This window comes from Scyliorhinus canicula, chromosome 10 (assembly GCF_902713615.1).
Source record: "Scyliorhinus canicula chromosome 10, sScyCan1.1, whole genome shotgun sequence".
NCBI lineage: Eukaryota > Metazoa > Chordata > Chondrichthyes > Carcharhiniformes > Scyliorhinidae > Scyliorhinus > Scyliorhinus canicula.
The window spans coordinates 2888382-2908651 of NC_052155.1; the positions used below are offsets into that span (position 1 = coordinate 2888382).

The following is a 20270-nucleotide window of genomic DNA, read 5'->3' on the forward strand; positions in this document are numbered from 1 at the left end:
CAGTACTGAGGGAGTGCTGCACTGTCAGAGGGTCAGTACTGAGGGAGTGCTGCACTGTCAGAGGGTCAGTACTGAGGGAGTGCTGCACTGTCAGAGGGTCAGTACTGAGGGAGTGCCGCACTGTCAAAGGGTCAGTACTGAGGGAGTGCCGCACTGTCAGAGGGTCAGTACTGAGGGAGTGCTGCACTGTCAGAGGGTCAGTACTGAGGGAGTGCCGCACTGTCAGAGGGTCAGTACTGAGGGAGTGCTGCACTGTCAGAGGGTCAGTAGTTAGGGAGTGCTGCACTGTCAAAGGGTCAGTGCTGAGGGAGTGCTGTACTGTCAGAGGGTCAGTACTGAGGGAATGCCGCACTGTCAGAGGGTCAGTACTGAGGGAGTGCTGCACTGTCAGAGGGTCAGTACTGAGGGAGTGCCGCACTGTCAGAGGGTCAGTGCTGAGGGAGTCCCGCACTGTCAGAGGGTCAGTACTGAGGGAGTGCCGCACTGTCAGAGGGTCAGTACTGAGGGAGTGCTGCACTGTCAGAGGGTCAGTACTGAGGGAATGCCGCACTGTCAGAGGGTCAGTACTGAGGGAGTGCTGCACTGTCAGAGGGCCAGTACTGAGGGAGTGCTGCACTGTCAGAGGGCCAGTACTGAGGGAGTGCTGTACTGTCAGATGTGCAGTAGTTCAGATGAGATGCTAAACTGAGCCCCTGTTACCAATTTTCATTTCATGTCAACAAATCCACCGCACTGGAAAGAACAGGCATTTGCTACCCTCTAACTCCATCACCCTGTGTAACAAGCGTTCCTCTAACTCCATCACCCTGTGTAACAAGCGTTCCTCTAACTCCATCACCCTGTGTAACAAGCGTTCCTCTAACTCCATCACCCTGTGTAACAAGCGTTCCTCTAACTCCATCACCCTGTGTAACAAGCGTTCCTCTAACTCCATCACCCTGTGTAACAAGCGTTCCTCTAACTCCATCACCCTGTGTAACAAGCGTTCCTCTAACTCCATCACCCTGTGTAACAAGCGTTCCTCTAACTCCATCACCCTGTGTAACAAGCGTTCCTCTAACTCCATCATGATAAATATATTATCCAGTCATTCAGCTGCTGTTAAAGTGTTGAACTGATTTTGCTCATTGTTGATGTTATCACTGATATTGATATTGTGATGAATGCTGGGACTGTTCGGTATTATATTTTATTGTTATTGCAGTAATATTATTAAAGACCCAGGGTTCAAATACATGCAGGCAGTATGTATGTTAAAGTTGGAAATAGGTTGGTGTAAAAGTTAGGGAATCATTGATCCTAACCATTTACGTTTTTACATATGGATGGCTAATGGTATATTGTTAATAGAAGGGAGGATCCCTGGGTGTAGATAATTCATGTGGGATGGTGTTTAGTCTTAGCTGAGCAGATCATGGCACATCTTAGTGGTATACAGATGATGTAATTAATGGAAGGAGTCAGGTCTGTCGGTGTTTTTTTTCAGTTTTGCCATAGGATTCGAATCTGACAAGACAGAAAGAATTTCAGGTTGTTCCTGAAAGGGCCTCCCTCCAAATGTCTTCACAGAGAACAGCAATTGCCCTGATCCCTGGAATGAAGAGCTTTTCGTATGAGGAACGGTTGAGGACTCTGGGTCTGTACTCGTTGGAGTTCAGAAGGATGAGGGGGGATCTCATTGAAACTTACAGGATACTGCAAGGCCTGGATAGAGTGGATGTGGAGAGGATGTTTCCACTTGTAGAAAATCTAGAACCAGAGGACACAATCTCAGACTAAAGGGACAATCCTTCAAAACTGAGATGTGGAGGAATTTCTTCAGCCAGAGGGTGGTGAATCTTGTGGAACTCTTTGCTGCAGAAGGCTGTGGAGGCCAAATCATTGAGTGTCTTTAAGACAGAGATAGATAGGTTCTTGATTAATAAGGGGATCAGGGGTTATGGGGAGAAGGCAGGAGAATGGGGATGAGAAAAATATCAGCCATGATTGAACGGCGGAGCAGACTCGATGGGCCGAGTGGCCTAATTCTGCTCCTATGTCTCATAGTCTTATGATTGCTAACTTGATTCATGAGAGGTCTTTGAACTATATTGGGTTGCTTTGTTGGAATATATATAGTGACAGATGTCGATAGTGAGTTGAAGCTTTTCCTTTTATTTAAGAACTGTTTAACTTTTGTTGATGTTAATGTGGTTAATTCTGTGTTTAAATTAAAGTTTGTTCGAACATAAATCAAAGTTATCATCCCTGGGGCCAAGTATCCTTTCCTCACAGTTTTACAAATTGCAAATTGTTGGGGATTTCCCGTCCAGTATTCTTACAAAAATTAGGGTGTGCTCCGATATCCTAACAATATTCTTAGGGAGGAGAGGTACTGGTTGTTTAACCTGCCCTTTGCCCATTGCAGGTGGTGACACTGTGGTATCGCCCTCCAGATGTGCTGTTTGGTGCTAAACTCTACTCTACTTCCATAGACATGTGGTCAGCTGGCTGCATATTTGCAGGTAATTTACAGACCTGATGTGAGGGCACGCTGCTCTCCTACACTCCCCACATCCCAGCCCTCGCCATATCCTCTCCCTAGCTGTAGGATTACCAGTCCGTGGTGTGTTAAATCACTGGTTCTGGAGTGTTGGTACCGGCTCTGAGCCCCACTCTTTGGGAAGGATGTTAAGGTATTGGAGAATGTTACGATCCAATTCGCAGCCTGTAACCTTTTGTTTCAAGTAGACAAAGTTTAAAATCCCAGTTACCCACGAGGAGAGTAAAACCACAAGATTCTATGGTTTTAAACAATAGAACTTTACACCATATCAGAAAACTAAAACAATATGCAATGTCTATCTTATACTCCAGCATTCAAAATTAACATGAGGTAAATATGAATTAACAGGCACACTGTGGTTGAACATACTACCCTGCGCATTAATGGCAGATGCGACCAAGACAGATCCCATGGATTTTTCATCAACCCGTCCAGACGTCAGTGACCACTGTGAGTCACAGTATTTCATTAAAACGCTTTATCTCTCTAATGAGGTATTTAATCTCTTCACTTTTGATGACTTAGCCTCTGAATTAACACAACAGCCGTTACGACTTGGACTGTCTCAATGACTGCTGACCTCGCAATGGTTCAGCCTCTTCTCCTGATTTTTTGTTCCAGAAGATTCACAAAGCTGCACCCCTGTCTCTAGTTACCCCCTGTCCCTAGTTACTGCCGCATTTCCAACTCTTTTGCAGACTGCTAGCTTCACTAAGTGGGTTCTCTAAATTTCAGTCTCCCAGCTGCACTGAGCTTGAAATGTCTCCCAGGACATCTCTGAGCCCTAACTGCCTGGCCTGGCAAACATATCCCAGGCTTCTCTGTGAGCTGCAAATCACATGAGGTCCAAACTGCAACTAACCCCCATCCCTGGCAAGAATTCAGGCAAATTGAAACCAGAGAACCTTAAGCTTCACCCATCTCGTTGATGATGTAGCCCTTCAGTATTCACTGAACGTTTTTAAACTCTATAACTCCCGAAACAAACTATTTCTCTGTACTGTACTTCTTTGCAGCATCCTGGGCTGGATTCTTCGCATCCCCGCGGCGAAATCGCTTTTAGAGAATCGCTCGCGTGCGATTTACGTGGCATGGCTGGGGGGGCCATTGACAGAACCCCCCCCCCGCGATTCTCCGGGCACAACTGGCCGAGTTCGCGACGGCGTGGTTCTACCCACGTATTGGCCGTTGAGAACCTCGGGTGGCGGCTGCAGATTCGCTCCTCGGCCATCTGGTGGTAGCGGGGTGGGGGGGGTGTGGGGGGCCTCATGGCCGGCCAGGGCAGCGATTAGACTGCTCGGATCCGCGGGCACCTGCCATCCCGAGGGGGGTGAGGGGGGCGGGGTGGAGGAGGAGGGGGGGGGGGGGGGGGGGGGGGGGGGCACATTATCGATGTCGGTCCGCAATCCGACTCCGCCATCGCGCATGGCACACCCGCTGCAGGCCGCCGCCTTGCGCATGTGCGGAATCGCCACTGGCAGTGCGGGGCCCGTATCTGCAGCTGAAGCTGCGAGAAGCACTCTGGGGGGCTGCCAGCCCCCTGCAGGTAGGAGAATAGCTGTAGATTTTTCTGAGGAAAGTCAAGAGTGGAACGCCAGCGTTTTTACGCTGACCTGGGGACATAGCCCTTCAACCACATCGCTGTGGGTCTGGAGTCACATATAGGCCAGACCGGGTAAGGACGGCAGATTTCCTTCCCTAAAGGACATTAGAGAACCAGATGGGTTTTTACGACATTTGACAACGGTTTCTTGGTCACCGTTATTGAGACGAGCTTTTAATTCCAGATTTATTAATTGAATTAAGATTCCACCAGCTGTCACGATTGGATTTAAACCCAAGTGTTCAGAATGTTAGCCTGAGCCTCCGGATTACTAGTCCAGTGATATCACTACGCCACCATCTCCCTGTGCCATAACATTGCATGATGAATTAACAGTGGTTATCACTGTTGCTTCACGGCACCAGGGACCTGGGTTCAAATCACGGTTTGGGTCACTGTCTGTGCACGTTCTCCCCGTGTCTGCGTGGGTTTCATAGATTCATAGAACTTACAGTGCAGAAGGAGGCCATTCGGCCCATTGAGTCTGCACCGGCCCTTGTAAAGAGCACCCTACCTATCCCCACACCTCCACCCTATCCCTGTAACCCCATTTAACCCAAACTTTTTGGACACTTAAGGGAATTTAGCATGGCCAATCCACCTAACCCGCACATCTTTGGACTGTGGGAGGAAACCGGAGCACCCGGAGGAAACCCACGCAGACACAGGGAGAACGTGCAGACTCCACACAGACAGTGACCCAAGCCGCAAATCGACCCTAGGAACCATAAGCTGTGAAGCAGCTGTACTAACCACTGTGCTACTGTGCTGCCCTCCGGGCGCTCTGGTTTCCTCCCACAAGTCCCGAAAGACATGCCTGTTAGGTGAATTGGACATTGTGAATTCTCCCTCTGTGTACCCGAACAGACGTCGGAATGTGGCGACTAGGGGCTTTTCACAGTAACTTCATTGCAATGTTAATGTAAGCCTACTTGTGACAATAATAAAGATAATTATTTTTTTAAATCACCTCATTAAATAGAGAAAATATCTTGCAGAAAGCTGCAACACAAAAGGTCTTGGGGAAACTTGTGCATGAAGCACAGAAAGCTAGCACACAGGGGCAGCAGGTAATCAGGAAGGGCAATGGAATGTTGGTCCTTATTTCTGAGGGGTTGGAGTTTCAGAGTCGGGAAATCTTGCTGCAGCTGTACAAGGAACTGGTGAGACCACATCTGGAGCACTGGGAGCAGTTTTACTCCCCTTATTTTAGGAGGGATTGTCTTGTGAGCAAAGGTTAAACAGGTTGGGACTCTACTCATTGGAATTTAGAAGAATGAGAGGTGATCTCATTGGAACATGTCGGATTCTTGAGGGGCTGACAGGGTAAATGCGGAGAGGATGTTTCCCTCATGGGAGAGTCTGGGGCCAGAGAGCAGGGTCTCAGAATAAAGGGGAGCCAATTTCAAACTGAGGAGGAGGAGGAATTTCCTCAAAGGGTTGTGAGTCTTTGGAACTCCTCGTCACAGAGAGCTGTGGGGACAGAGTCCGTGTGTATATTTAAGGCTGAGATAGATTCTTGATCAGTCAGAGAATTGAGGCTTATGGGAGAGGGCAGGAAAGTGGACGTGAGGAATGTCGGATCAGCCATCATCACATTGAGTGGCGGAGCTGGCTCGAGGGGCCGAATGGCCTCCTCCTGTTCCTGTTTCTTTTGGTCTTATCAAAGTTCACAGATTGATTGAATGAATAATACATTTAGCAGTGAGACAGACTCGGGGTGGAGAAAATTGGAAACACCCGTCAGCCTTCACTTTGAGTACAATGCTTAAATAATGAAGACAAAATATTTCCGTGCATGGTTTAGCTTTTGAGAAGCTTTTGAGCTTCTCAAACAGTTTGAGAAGTGATTGTGTTTTGATGAAACCTCTGCAGAGCTGTGTTCTCATTAACAAACTCTTCTTTTTCCAGAGTTAGCAAATGCAGGAAGACCACTGTTTCCTGGGAATGACGTCGATGATCAGTTGAAGAGGATTTTTCGATATCCTTTTTAAATCCTGTGCTTTCAACCACGTGTCAATAACAATCTGCATTTCTGTAGCACCTTTATTGTGCAAAGCATCCTCAGGTATTACAGGGAGATAAGAGGAACTGAGGTCACGTTTTGGGAAGGGAAGTTTGGGGTGACTTATGATCACAATAGGTTTTGAGAAGTTTTTAAATGATAATGGAGGGGGGTGGCGTGTTGACAAAAAGAGATCAGCAAGTAGGGAGCACGGAAGTGAGTATATTGCAGTACATACAATTAGGAAAGTTAAGGGCTTTTTACTGTAAGAGGACTGGGCTGCTAGAATGAGGAAATTTCACTACAATTCGTGTATGGCTTTGGTGAGGCCACACCTGGAATATTGTATGTAGTTTTAGTCTTATCAAAGCTTTGGAGGTGAACATAAAAAATGGAAGCAGGAGTAGGCCGTTCAGCCCCACGAGCCTGCTCCGTCTTTCAGCTGGATGGTGGTCGAACTTCTACCTCAACAGTAGTTACCCGCACTATCCCCATATTCCTTGATGTCTTTAGTAACTTGACATGTCTCGATCTCAGTCTTGAACATATTCAATCACTGAATCTCCACAACCATGGGCTGGAGAATTCAAAAGATTCAACATCCACTGGAGTGTCCCTGGGATGAGGGGGTTGTCCTATGTTGAGAGGATCTGTAAATTTGGCTCACTGTACATTCTTTGGAGTTTGGATGAATGAGAGGCAATCTCAGTTAAAAATACAAGACTCTCAAGGGGCTTGACAGGGTAGACACCGAGGCTGTTTCCCCTTGGTCGGAAAACACCGAGAGAATGTGGAACACAGGGCACAGTGGCAGGAGAAGGAGATGATCATTTAAGACTTTTTTATTCATTCATGGGACGTGGCCGTCGCAGGCTGTGCCAGCATTTATTGCTCATTCCTAATTGCCCTTGAAGGCAATTGCTGTGGGTCTGGAGTCACATGTAGGCCAGACCAGTTAAGGACGGCAGATTTCCTTCCCTAAAGGATATTAGTGAACCAAATGTTTTTTATGACAATTGACAATGGTTTCATGGACATCATTAGACTTTTAATTCCTTTTTTATTGAATTAAAATTTCACTACCTGCAGTGGCGGGATTTGAACCTGGGTCCCCAGAGCTACTATGGGTCTATGGTTTACTACGCCACCACCTCCCCTGAGATGAGGAGAAATTACTTCACACACAAGATTGTGAATCTGTGGAATTCTCCACCCCAGAGGCTCCATTGTTGAATATATTTAAGACTGAAATGGACAGTTTTGGTCTCTGGAAGGAAGGGATATAGAGGGCAGGTGAGATCAGCCATATTCATCTTTGGTGAGACCCAACAACAAGCTCTTTGCCCTACTCTGTGTCCCACGGAAGACTCGGCATGAGTCAGGCAGCCTGAGTGGGTGAAGCTGAAGAGATGGTTCCTTCACACATTGTGTAGCTGAGATGGGGGGGGGGTTGATCATGTTGAAGTGTGCAGACAAGTTGCAGAGTGCTAATCCATCATACTGCTAGTCACAAAGGGTTGATGTGAGTAGAGCTGGGTCAAAAGTTGGTCACAGCTTTCATGTGTGGAGTTTGTGATGTAAAAACAAAATCTCAGGAATAATGATGTCACGTTCTCACATCTACCTCTTCTCTGTCTTTATCTGCCTCTAGCCTCTCCTTGCCTCTGTCTCACTGTGTCTCTCTTTAACTGCATCTTTCTCTCCCCCATCTGCCTCATTCTGTCTGTTCCTTTGCTTACCCTATTATTGCCCCTCTCAGTTTTTCCCTGTCATTTATTTCTTTGTGCTCTCTCACACTCGTTCAAACGCATACTGTCAGCTACCCTGCACCCTCCCCACCCTCTTTCTCCTCCCCCCCCACCATCTTTCACTGCCTCTTGCCATCTCTCTGATTCACTGCCTTTCTCCACCTCTCCATTTCTCTTTCCACCCCCCCATCTCTCTTTCCGCCCCCCCATCTCTCCTTCCGCCCCCCCATCTCTTTCCGCCCCATCTCTCTTTCCACCCCCCATCTCTCTTTCCGCCCCCCCATCTCTCTTTCCGCCCCTCCGTCTCTCTTTCCACCCCCACCTATCCGTACCCCTCTCTGTCTCTTTCCGCCTCTCCGTCTCTGTCCCCTTTTCTGTCTCTCTCTCCATCTCTCTCTCCCCCTCTCTTGTCCCCCTTTCCTCCTCGCCGTCTCTCTTTCCTCCTCGCCGTCTCTCTTTCTGCCTCTCCGTCTCTCTTCCGCCTCTCCGTCTCTCTTCCGCCTCTCCGTCTCTCTTCCGCCTCTCTTCCGCCTCTCTGTCTCTCTTCCGCCTCTCTGTCTCTCTTCCGCCTCTCCGTGTCTCTTTTCACCACTCCGTGTTCTCTTTCCCCCACTTTGTCTTTCTCTCTTTCCCTCGCTCTGTCTTTCTCTCTCTCCCTGTCTTTCTCTCTCCTCCTCCCTGTTTTTTCTTTCCCCCCCTTTCTGTCTTTCTTGCTCTCCCTCTCCATCTTTCTCTGTCTTTCACTCTCTCTCCCTCTCTGTCTGTGTCTCTCTCTCCTTCTCCCCTTTTCTCTCCCCCTCACCTTCAAGTTCTCTCATGTTTACTGTCTCTCTCTCTCCCTCCATTGCCATCTCATGTTTTTCTTTCTCCTTTCTGTCACTAGCTCTCCCTCTCTCTCTCTCTCCATCCATTTGCCAGCTCTCACCATCTCTTTTTCTCTTGAACTCGCCCTATTTCACTCTCTCATTTCTGTGTTTCTCTCTTGTGATGACATCACTCTCATATCGTCTCTCACTCATCTTTTTGTCTTTCTGTCACTCTCTCTGTTTGCCTGTGTGATTCTTTTTGTCTTTTTGACGTCGGTAGTGGGGAAAATTCTAGAATCTGTGATCAAAGATTTTATAGCAGAGCATTTAGAAAGCAGTGGCAGGATTGGACAGAGTCAGCATGGATTTATGAAGGGGAAATCATGCTTGACAAATCTACTGGAATTCTTCAAGGTTGTAACTAGTAGATTTGATGAAAAGGGGCCAGTGGATGTGGTATATTTCGACTTTCAGAAGGCTTTTGAGAAAGTCCTGCATAAGAGATTAGTGTATAAAATTAAAGCACGAGAGATTGGGGGTAGTGTATTGGAACGGATAGAAAACTGGTTAGCAGACAGGAAACAAGGAGTAGGAATAAACGGGTCTTTTTCCAAATTGACAGTCAGTGACCAGTGGGGTATGGCAGGGATCGATCCTGGGACCCCAGCTATTCATAATATAAATGATTGAGAAGAGGGAACTAAATGTAATATTTCCAAATTTGCAGATGACACAAAGTGAGGGTGAGCTGTGAGGAGGATGCAGAGATCCTTCCGTGTGATTTTGACAGGCTGAGGGAGTGGGCAAATGAATGGCAGATGCAGTGTAATTTGGACAAATAAGACCATAACGCATAGAAACAAAATTAGGCCACTCAGACCATCGAATCTGCTCCGCCATTCAATCGTGGCCGATATTTTTCTCATCCCCATTCTCCTCCCTTCTCCGCATAACCCCTGATCCCCTTATTAATCAAGAACCTATCTATCTCTGTCTTAAAGACACTCAATGATTTGGCCTCCACAGCCTTCTGCGGCAAATAGTTCCACAGATTCACCACCCTCTGGCTGAAGAAACTCCTCCTCATCTCTGTTTTAAAGGATGGTCCCTTTAGTCTGAGATGGTGTCCTCTGGTTCTATTTTTTCCTACAAGTGGAAACATCCTCTCCATGTCCACTCTATCCAGGCCTCGCAGTATCCTGTAAGTTTCAATGAGATCCCCTCATCCTTCTAAACTCCAACGAGTACAGACCCAGAGTCCTCAACCTTTCCTCATCCGAAAGGTTATCCACTTTGGTAGCAAAAATAAGAAGGCAGACTATTATCTGAGTGGCCATAAATTAGGAGAGGGGAATGTGCAACGAGACCTGGGTGTCCTCGTACACCAGTCACTGAAGATGCGGGTACAGCAGGTGGTAAAGAAGGCTAATGTTATGCTGCCCTTCATTGCGAGAGGATTTCAGTACAGGAGCAGGGATGTCTTGCTGCAATTATACAGGGCCTTGGTGAGGCCACACCTGGAATATTGTGAGCAGTTTTAGTCTCCTTCTCTGAGGGAGGATGTTCTTGCTCTGAGATTGAGTCGGTTAGGATTGTATTCACTGGAGTTCAGGAGAATGAGGAGGGATCTCATAGAAACCTATCAAATTCTAGATGGTGGGTGTATCCGTGATAGACCATTTAGGACAGAGATGAGAAGGAATTTCTTCACCCAGAGAGTGATGAGCCTGTGGAATTTGTTACGACAGGAAGTAGTTGAATCCAAAACATTGCATGTTTTCTTTTTTTTAATAATATTTTATTAAGGTATTTGAAAATGTTTATAACAGTAACAATGACATCATCATGGTAAAATAAACATTTCCTCAACCATACAACACTCCCCCCCCCCCCCCCCCCCCCTCCCCCCCGAAGCCTAACATTGACCCTCTTAAGGCAAACTTTATTTTCTCGAGACTGAGAAAGCCAGCCATGTCACTAACCCAGGTCTCTACACTCGGGGGCTTCGAGTCCCTCCACATTAACAGGATCCGTCTCCGGGCTACCAGGGAGGCAAAGGCCAGGACGTCGGCCTCTTACGACCCCCTGAACTCCCGGATCTTCCGACACTCCAAAGATCACTACCTCCGGACTCCGCACCACCCGTGTTTTTAGTACCGTGGACATCACCTTAGCGAAACCCTCTTTGGGCATGCTCAAAACATGTGGACATGATTTGCTGGGCTTCCCGCGCACCTCGCACACCTGGCTTCTACCCCGAAAAACTTGCTCATCCTAGCCGCTGTTCTGTGTGCCCGATGGACTACCTTAAATTGTATCAGGCTAAGCCTGGCGCACGATGAGGAGGTATTAACCCTGCTTAGGGCATCCGCCCATAGACCCGTCTCTATCTCTCCTCCTAGCTCATCCTCCCTCAGCTCCTTCAGCTCCTCTAGCGGAGTTTCCTCCGCCTCCGAAAGCTCCTGGTAAATATCCGATACCTTCCCCTCTCCCACCCAGGTATTGGAAACTACTCTATCCTGTATTCCCCGTGGCGGCAGCAGCGGAAAGGCCGGCACCTGTTTTGCAGGAAGCCACGCACCTGCAAATACCTAAACCCATTCCCTGCTGGCAATTCAAATTTATCCTCCAAAGCTTTCAATCTGGGAAAGCTCCCATCTATAAATAGATCCCCCATCCTTCTAATTCTTGCCCTCTGCCAACTCCGGAACCTGCCATCAACATTGCATGTTTTCAAGAAGCAGTTAGATATAGCACTCGGGGCAAAGGGCATCAAAGGATATGGGGGGAAAGCGGGATTAGGTTATTGAGTTGGATGATCAGCCATGATCATAATGAATGGCAAAGCGGGTTTGAAGGGCCAAATGGCCTCCTCCTGCTACTATCTTCTTTGTTTCTCTTTTTGACTTTCTTTGTTTTTCTCTCTTTGTGTTTCTCTCTATTCTGTTTCTCTCTCTCTCTCTCGCTCTCTTTCTCTCTCTCTCTGTTTCTCCCTCACACCATCTGTGTCTCATCTCTTTTGCTATCTCTTTTTCAATCTCTATCTTTCAGTTTCTCACTGCTGTGTCCAGAATGTTCCTTGACGTTCTTACTCTGCTGGGGACCCCAACAGAAGAGCAATGGCCCTCCATGACGAAGCTACCTGACTACAAGGTGAATGAAGCATTCCTGTTGGATTCTGCCCTCACCACCTGAGAGGAGAGCTTACATTTGGGTGTTTAAATTTACAAAGGGGCTACTGCTAGTGATTGAAACAGAGACCACGGTCCACATGTTTAGACAGGCGGTTGAAGGATTGGGGATAAAGGAATGTGGGATTTGGATTAGGATTACTGTTTAGCCATAGTTTTAAAGATCAGCTCAAGGCTTCCAAGCAGCAGGAATCTGATGCTCCTGACACTGGGAAGGCAGGGAAGTGAGAGGGTATCGGGATATGAAGCAAAAAACTGGGTAAGTAGAGTTTAGGTACGCGTCAGACGTGCTCGCACGGAAGCGCAGAACAGGCTGGAGGGTCTGCATGATTTCCTCATGTGGGAATGGGAATGAATGAGAAACTATTTGATAAATGGCATTTCTGAGCTGATTCTGTCAGTCTCTGGTTGAATAAAGAGTTACAGTCAACACTGAAACTGAAGAAAGAGGCAAAAACATCTGGAGCATTAAGGGGATGATGATAAAGGGGGATTCTAAAGAGGTTAAGGAAGTTGAAAAACACTGAGGAGCTATCATCTGGAGAATAGACATCAACATTAACTAGATGGGCCAAACAGCCTGTAATCATTTCTGTGTAATTCTGTGACCGTGCTTCTCGTTTACCCCTGATTTCCCCGCCACCTTCCCCCACACACTCCTGTGTTTAACACTCTCCCGTGATTCTCCTCTTCTCGCTCTGTTTCTCCCTCAATGAAAGGATTTTGGGATCGAATTGATTGTGTTAAATTTTGAAATAGTGAATTTGAGTAAGTTTAAAAGTGGGACAGGTACAAGCAGCAGGGCTTGACGATGTGTATTAAAACATCGTTTTAGAAGTTTGTGAAATGTGGCACTTCACATTCTGTCTCGGTGAGAGGGTGAGTTCATCCTTGGCCCAGTGTCGAATTTTGCCCTGATTGGTTTTTGGAACAGCAGGTTCGGTGTGCTGTTACACAGACCAGGAGGAAAGCTGTCCGGGTTCTGCACTTTGTTACACAGGCCAGGAGGAGAGCTGTCCGGGTTCTGCGCTCTGTTACACAGGCCAGGAGTAGAGCTGTCCGGGTTCTGCGCTCTTACACAGGCCAGGAGGAGAGCTGTCCGGGTTCTGCGCCCTGTTACACAGGCCAGGAGTAGAGCTGTCCGGGTTCTGCGCTCTTACACAGGCCAGGAGGAGAGCTGTCCGAGTTCTGCGCTCTGTTACACAGGCCAGGAGTAGAGCTGTCCGGGTTCTGCGCTCTTACACAGGCCAGGAGGAGAGCTGTCCGGGTTCTACGCTCTGTTACACAGGCCAGGAGGAAAGCTGTCCAGGTTCTGCGCTCTGTTACACAGGCCAGGAGGAGAGCTGTCCAGGTTCTGCGCTCTGTTACACAGGCCAGGAGGAAAGCTGTCCAGGTTCTGCGCCCTGTTACACAGGCCAGGAGGAGAGCTGTCCGGGTTCTGCGCCCTGTTACACAGGCCAGGAGTAGAGCTGTCCAGGTTCTGCGCCCTGTTACACAGGCCAGGAGGAGAGCTGTCCGGGTTCTGCGCCCTGTTACACAGGCCAGGAGGAGAGCTGTCCGGGTTCTGCGCTCTGTTACACAGGCCAGGAGGAGAGCTGTCCAGGTTCTGCGCTCTGTTACACAGGCCAGGAGGAAAGCTGTCCAGGTTCTGCGCCCTGTTACACAGGCCAGGAGGAGAGCTGTCCGGGTTCTGCGCCCTGTTACACAGGCCAGGAGTAGAGCTGTCCAGGTTCTGCGCCCTGTTACACAGGCCAGGAGGAGAGCTGTCCGGGTTCTGCGCCCTGTTACACAGGCCAGGAGGAGAGCTGTCCGGGTTCTGCGCCCTGTTACACAGGCCAGGAGTAGAGCTGTCCAGGTTCTGCGCCCTGTTACACAGGCCAGGAGGAGAGCTGTCCGGGTTCTACGCTCTGTTACACAGGCCAGGAGGAAAGCTCTCTGGGTTCTACGCTCTGTTACACAGGCCAGGAGGAAAGTTCTCTGGGTTCTCTGCTCTGTTACACAGGCCAGGAGGAAAGCTGTCCAGCTTTACCAATGGCTTCACTGCCCAGTTTCTGTTGTGGTCAAGTTAATCTTCTGCTTAAACTCGGGGTTTGAATGGCGGATTGTGTTGTTGAGGAGAGAATTATGATTTGCTTTAATTTTCATCACTGTCTCCATGTGTGTCTGTAACTTGGAGCAGTTTTCCCATTAATATCCAGACATAGCTCATCACATACGTCGTCACGATTTGAGAAGTACACATCTGAAGACACAGTATCTTGATCTGGTCACAAGGGAGCCCTGTTGTTGTACCCATGTTATGTTACATAGTTAGACATTGGATAGATACGCAAACTCCTGAACATACGATACTCTTATGAGTGAGTTTTTAAAATTTATTCTTCCACAGGATGTGGTGTCGCTGGCTAGGCCGCATTTGCTGCCCGTCCCTATTGACTCCTGAAGCATCGTTAAGCCTGAAAGAATATTTAGGCAGATAATAACACCTCTCATTCTCTCTCTCTCTCTCTCTCTATCTCTTTGCCTTGCTCTTTCTACCTCTCATTTTCTGGTTTCCATCTCAACCTACATTTTTCTGTCATTACATCTGTCACGTTATTCTGGTCCTGCCCCCTTTTTAATGCTATCTCTCACTCTTTCCTTTTAACCTCTCTCTCTCTCAGCTTTTATCTTACTCTTTCTGTCTCCCCCTCTCTGTATCTCACTCTTTATCCAGCTCGTCTGTCCTTCTAATCTTGCCGGGTTCCACATCCTCTCTCTCTTTCCCCCCCCCCCCCCCCCCCCCCCCCCCCCCGGCATCCTCAATCTTCCAGAATAATAAAAGCAAAATACTGTGGATTCTGGAAAACAAAATGCTGGAAAAACTCAGCAAGTCCGTGGAGAGAAAAGCCGAGTTTTGTGGGGATTATGAAGGTGCGATCTCTCAGTGGGTGTGTTGTGAACCATAGTACCGAGCATTCCGGGGCCTGAGGGTCCCAGGTATCACTGCAGGCCTGTGATTGGAGCTGGGCCAGCTCATTCGGCACAGCCAGGGGTCCCGTGGTGTCCTTACCGCTGGAGCAGAAACTCGTTTCAGGCCCAATGCCAGGACCTGTTGGCCATGGGAGACGTGTTTGTAACACCGTCAATGGGCAGAAAAACAGGGGGAATTCTTCCAGCACTTCCCCCAGTATTTCCCCCAGTGGATGTGAAGATACGCTTAAAAGAATAACTAGACACAATGGAATTGTTGAGTGCAGACGTGGATGCTTGGGATGAAGAGGTTGTATGAGTACCAGCACTCCGGGAGTGTACGTCCTGGAGAAGAGGGAAGACGGCATACTGAGGAAGATTAACTAATAATGATGGATTAACTGTGTTTTAGTTCCATATAAGCACTCATAGAAAACAGTTTAATGAGAATCTCTGACTCCGTGTTCTTTTCCAGCCCTATCCCATGTACCCAGCGACAACATCTTTACTGAATGTCGTTCCGAAGCTCAACACAACTGGACGAGACCTGTTGCAGGTGAGGGACACTCCGGAGCGGCTCCCAGGAGAGATCAGATCGTTATTAAAATTGTATTTGTTACATTTCAGGGCGGCATGGTGGCACAGTGGTTAGCACTGCTGCCTCGCGGCTCTAGGGTCCCGGGTCCAATTCGGCCTCAGGTCACTGTCTGTGCGGAGTCTGCACGTCCTCCCCCTGTCTGCGTGGGTTTCCTCCGGGTGCTCCGGTTTCCTCCCACAGTCCAAAGATGTGCAGGTTTGGTGGATTGGCCATGATAAATTTCCCTTAGTGTCCAAAAAGGTTAGGTGGGGTTATGGGTCACAGGGATAGGGTGGAGGTGTGGGCTTAGGTAGAGTGCTGAGGGGTGACTAATAGAAGGTCTTCAAAATGACGAAATGTTTAGACAGAGTGAAAACAGAAAATGTTTCCTCACGTGGGGGAAGAGCCTCGCTAGAGATTTTCAATAGAGGGACAGGTAGTATTGAGGAAGCAGGGGGGCTGCAGAAGGATGTGGACAAGCTAGGAGAGTGGGCAAAGAAGTGACAGATGGATTACAATGTGGACAAGTGTGAGGTTATGCACTTTGGAAGGAGGAATGGAGGCATAGACTATTTTCTAAATGGGGAAATACTGCGGAAATCAGAAGCACAAGGGGACTTGGGAGTCCTTGTTCATGATTCTGTTAAGGTTAACGTGCAGGTTCAGTCGGCAGTTAAGAAGGCAAATGCAATGTTAGCATTCATGTCGACAGGGCTAGAATACAAGACCAGGTATGTACTTCTGAGGCTGTATAAGGCTCTGGTCAGACCCCATTTGGAGTATTGTGAGCAGTTTTGGGCCCTGTATCTAAGGAAGGATGTGCTGGCCTTGGAAAGGGTCCACAGGAGGTTCACAAGAATGATCTCTGGAATGAAGAGCTTGTCGTATGAGGAAAGGTTGAGGACTCTGGGTCTGTACTCGTTGGAGTTTAGAAGGATGAGGGGGGATCTTATTGAAACTTGCAGGATACTGCGAGGCCTGGATAGAGTAGATGTGGAGAGGATGTTTCCACTTGTAGGAAAAACTAGAACCAGAGGACACCATCTCAGACTAAAGGGACGATCCTTTAAAACAGTAAGAAGTCTTACAACACCAGGTTAAAGACCAACAGGTTTGTTTCAAACACGAGCTTTCGGAGCACGGCTCCTTCTTCAGGTGTTTCTTCAGGCTCGTGTTTGAAACAAACCTGTTGGACTTTAACCTGGTGTTGTAAGACTTCTTACTGTGCTCACCCCAGTCCAACGCCGGCATCTCCACATCATGGCCTTTAAAACAGAAATAAGGAGGAATTTCTTCAGCCAGAGGGTGGTGAATCTGTGGAACTCTTTGCCGCAGAAGGCTGTGAAGGCCAAATCACTGAGTGTCTTTAAGGCAGAGATAGATAGGTTCTTGATTAATAAGGGGATCAGGGGTTATGGGGAGAAGGCAGGAGAATGGGGATGAGAAAATATCAGCCATGATTGAATGGCGGAGCAGACTCGATGGGCCGAGTGGCCTAATTCTGCTCCTATGTCTTCTGGTTTATTTTCAGATAGTCAGCGAGAAATCCAATTGGGAATTCAGAATAAACTTCTTCCACCAGCGAGTGGTGAGAGGGTTGGGATAAATGGGTCCTTCTCTGGCTGGTGAACTATAACTAGCAGGGGCCGCAGGGGGTCAGTCCTCGGACCTCAACTGTTTACAATTTATAGAAATGATCTGCGAGCATGGACAGAGAGTAACAGCAAAATTTACAGGTAATACTAAAATAGATGGGAAAGCAGGCAGTGAAGAGGAGATAAAGATTTTACAGATGGATATAGATAGGCTAGGAGATTGGGCCATAATTTGTCAGATGGAGTTTGATGTAGGTAACATAGAACATTACAGCGCAGTACAGGCCCTTCGGCCCACGATGTTGCGCCGACCTGTGAAACCCTTCTAAAGTCCCTCTACACTATTCCCTTATCATCCATATGCCTATCCAATGACCATTTGAATGCGTTTAGTGTTGGCGAGTCCACTACTGTTGCAGGCAGGGCATTCCACGCCCTTACTACTCTCTGAGTAAAGAACCTACCTCTGACATCTGTCCTATATCTATCTCCCCTCAATTTAAAGCTATGTCCCTTCGTGCTGGACATCACCATCCGAGGAAAAAGGCTCTCACTGTCCGCCCTATCTAATCCTCTGATCATCTTGTATGCCTCAATTAAGTCCCCTCTTAACCTTCTTCTCTCTAACGAAAACAGCCTCAAGTCCTTCAGCCTTTCCTCATAAGATCTTCCCTCCATACCAGGCAACATCCTTGTAAATCTCCTCTGTACCCTTTCCAATGCTTCCACATCCTTCCTATAATGTGGCGACCAGAACTGCACGCAATACTCCAAATGCGGCCGCACCAGAGTTTTGTACAACTGCAACATGACCTCATGGCTCCGAAACTCAATTCCTCTACCAATAAAAGCTAACACACCGTACGCCTTCTTAACAACCCTCTCAACCTGGGTGGCAGGTTATCCATTTCAGCTGAATAAACAGAAAGGGATATTATTATCTAAATGGGGGCCGGGGGGGGGGGGGCCGAGAGAGGGGGTGGCGGGGCCGAGAGAGGGGGGGGGGGGGGCCGAGAGAGGGGGGGGGGGCCGAGGGGGGGGGGGCGGACCCGAGGGGGGGGGCGGACCGGGGGGGGGGGGAGCGCACCGAGGGGGGCCGCCCTGGGGGAAGGCGGCCACCGCGCATGCACTGGTTGGCACCGGCCCAACTGCGCATGCGCGGGACCCGAGTCTCTGGCGCCCCCTAGTACATGGCGCCCCGGGCGACTGCCCGAGTTGCCGGTGCCTTGAGCCGGCCCTGCCTGAGACTCAGAGTAATGCTCTGGGGACCTGGGTTCAAATCCTGTCACTGCAGATGGTGAAATTTGAAATCAATTTTTAAATGAATTAAAAGTCTAATGATGACCATGAAACCATTGTCGATTGTCACAAAATCCCATCTGGTTCACTAACGTCCTTTAGGGAAGGAAATCTGCTGTCCTTACTCGGTCTGGCCTACATGTGACTCCAGACCCACAGCAATGTGGTTGAAGGGCAGCACGGTGGTGCAGTGAGTTAGCACTGCTGCCTCACGGCGCCGAGGTCCCAGGTTCGATCCCGGCTCTGGGTCACTGTCCGTGTGGAGTTTGCACATTCTCCCCGTGTTTGTGTGGGTTTCACCCCCACAACCCAAAGATGTGCAGGGTAGGTGGATTGGCCACGCTAAATTGCCCCTTAATTGGAAAAATGAATTGGGTACCCTAAATTTATTCTTAACTTCCCCCTCAAGGGGCAGTTAGGGATGGGCAATAAATGCTGGCACAGCCTGCAACACCCATGTCCCATGAATAAATAAAAAATAAACCCAGCATGGACTGGTCAGGCTGAATGGTCTGTTCCTCTGCCATATGTCCTGTGGTAACATTTTGTCTGTGACCTTCTGTCGAGATTGTTTCATGTTTACCAAGCTTGTACTGATTTTACCAGTGGTGGGCATGGGTTGTGTCAAAACCACCTGAGGTTCTCTGGTGGACTCTCTATTCCTGTAGACCTGTTCGAGCTTTAATCCTCATCCTGCGCTGGGAAAGGATGATGCCTATAATTGTCCTGTCTCTCCCTGAAGGTTTATTTGTCTCTTTTTGTCTTTTATATACAGAACTTGTTGAAATGTAACCCAGTGCAAAGGATTTCAGCTGAGGAAGCTTTGCAACATCCCTATTTTGCAGATTTCTGCCCCCCTTAAGGGGAAAAGTGAGATCGGGAGCGGCCACAGTCACCCCTCCCTCCCCCCACGACTGCCCCCCCTTGTTGATGTCAGCCTGATGGAAGCACCCACAGCTCCAGCTGCCCCCCCCCGCCTGCCCTGAGCCAGACATCTCATCACTATAGAAAACTATCTGACTGACAGCTGGGGTGACCTCAATATGAGTGGGGCTCCTGAGAATGAGTGTTTATCTGAAGGATTTTTTTGCCAGCATTCTATTCCAATTAATGAGAGAAAGCACTTTGTTGTTTGTAAGGGAATCGTGTTGACACGTGTCCTGTTGACTGATATTTTCTGCCCGTGTGTCATTGCGCATCAATGTGACTATCTTTTTGCTGGCATGTTCTTAAGCATGTGATTCATGCATCTCATGCACATGGGTGTATGTTTCATGTCCGCAATTGTGTGCTAGTCGCCATGTGTGCAATCAGGACTACTATCATGTGTGGCCCTGTTTGTTGAGCACTTGTCCGTGTCATCATGTATGCCCTTGCTTCTCAGTCATGTGCTGTCTCACTTGTCTGCATGTTATTAGATGTAAGCTCATCATGGTCTGTGTTGCCATGTCCCTGTATGTATATGGCTGGTGGTACATGATGCACACCTGTGTGTGTGTGTGTTATTGCATATCCTCCTGTGTATACACATGTTAACATGGATGTAATGGCTGTGTAATTGTGTGTATTGCAGACAGTTTTGTTAATGACCAAATAATGTCACTGAGTAAAGTATTACTGTGCAATTGGAGCACAGATCCTCTGCTGCAGACCCTGCTCATTCTGGAAGGATTTTCTTAGAATTATGTTTATCATAGAGAAAGCATTTTTTTTTAAAGGAATGTTGAAAACAAGAAGTTTGGATATTTGTTTTGTACATGTATTGTGTGTGTGTGCTCAGCATGTTTTTGTTATTGCATGAATGCATTGTGTGATTTTCATCTGTTGTATGTGCGATCTCCTCTGTTACCAAGCTTTTTAAAAATTCATTCACTTTTTTTTGGAAAATATTGCATTGAGGCATTTATAATTTTAACATTTTAACATTCTAAACAGAGCGGTCCAAGACA

The 20270-nt window shown here is 48.0% G+C and overlaps 1 protein-coding gene across 1 annotated transcript in view; it reads left to right on the forward strand.

Annotated features, from left to right (window-relative positions):
* The window catches only part of cdk5 (cyclin-dependent kinase 5), a 59630-nt gene extending 39576 nt beyond the window's left edge, over positions 1-20054 (forward strand). The window contains exons 8-12 of the mRNA XM_038808507.1: positions 2408-2504; positions 6060-6129; positions 11800-11860; positions 15326-15406; positions 19097-20054. Of these exons, the coding sequence (XP_038664435.1) occupies positions 2408-2504; positions 6060-6129; positions 11800-11860; positions 15326-15406; positions 19097-19183 (396 nt within the window). The 3' untranslated portion in view covers positions 19184-20054. The remainder of the gene's footprint in view (positions 1-2407; positions 2505-6059; positions 6130-11799; positions 11861-15325; positions 15407-19096) is intronic.
* Positions 20055-20270: the final 216 nt, after the last annotated feature.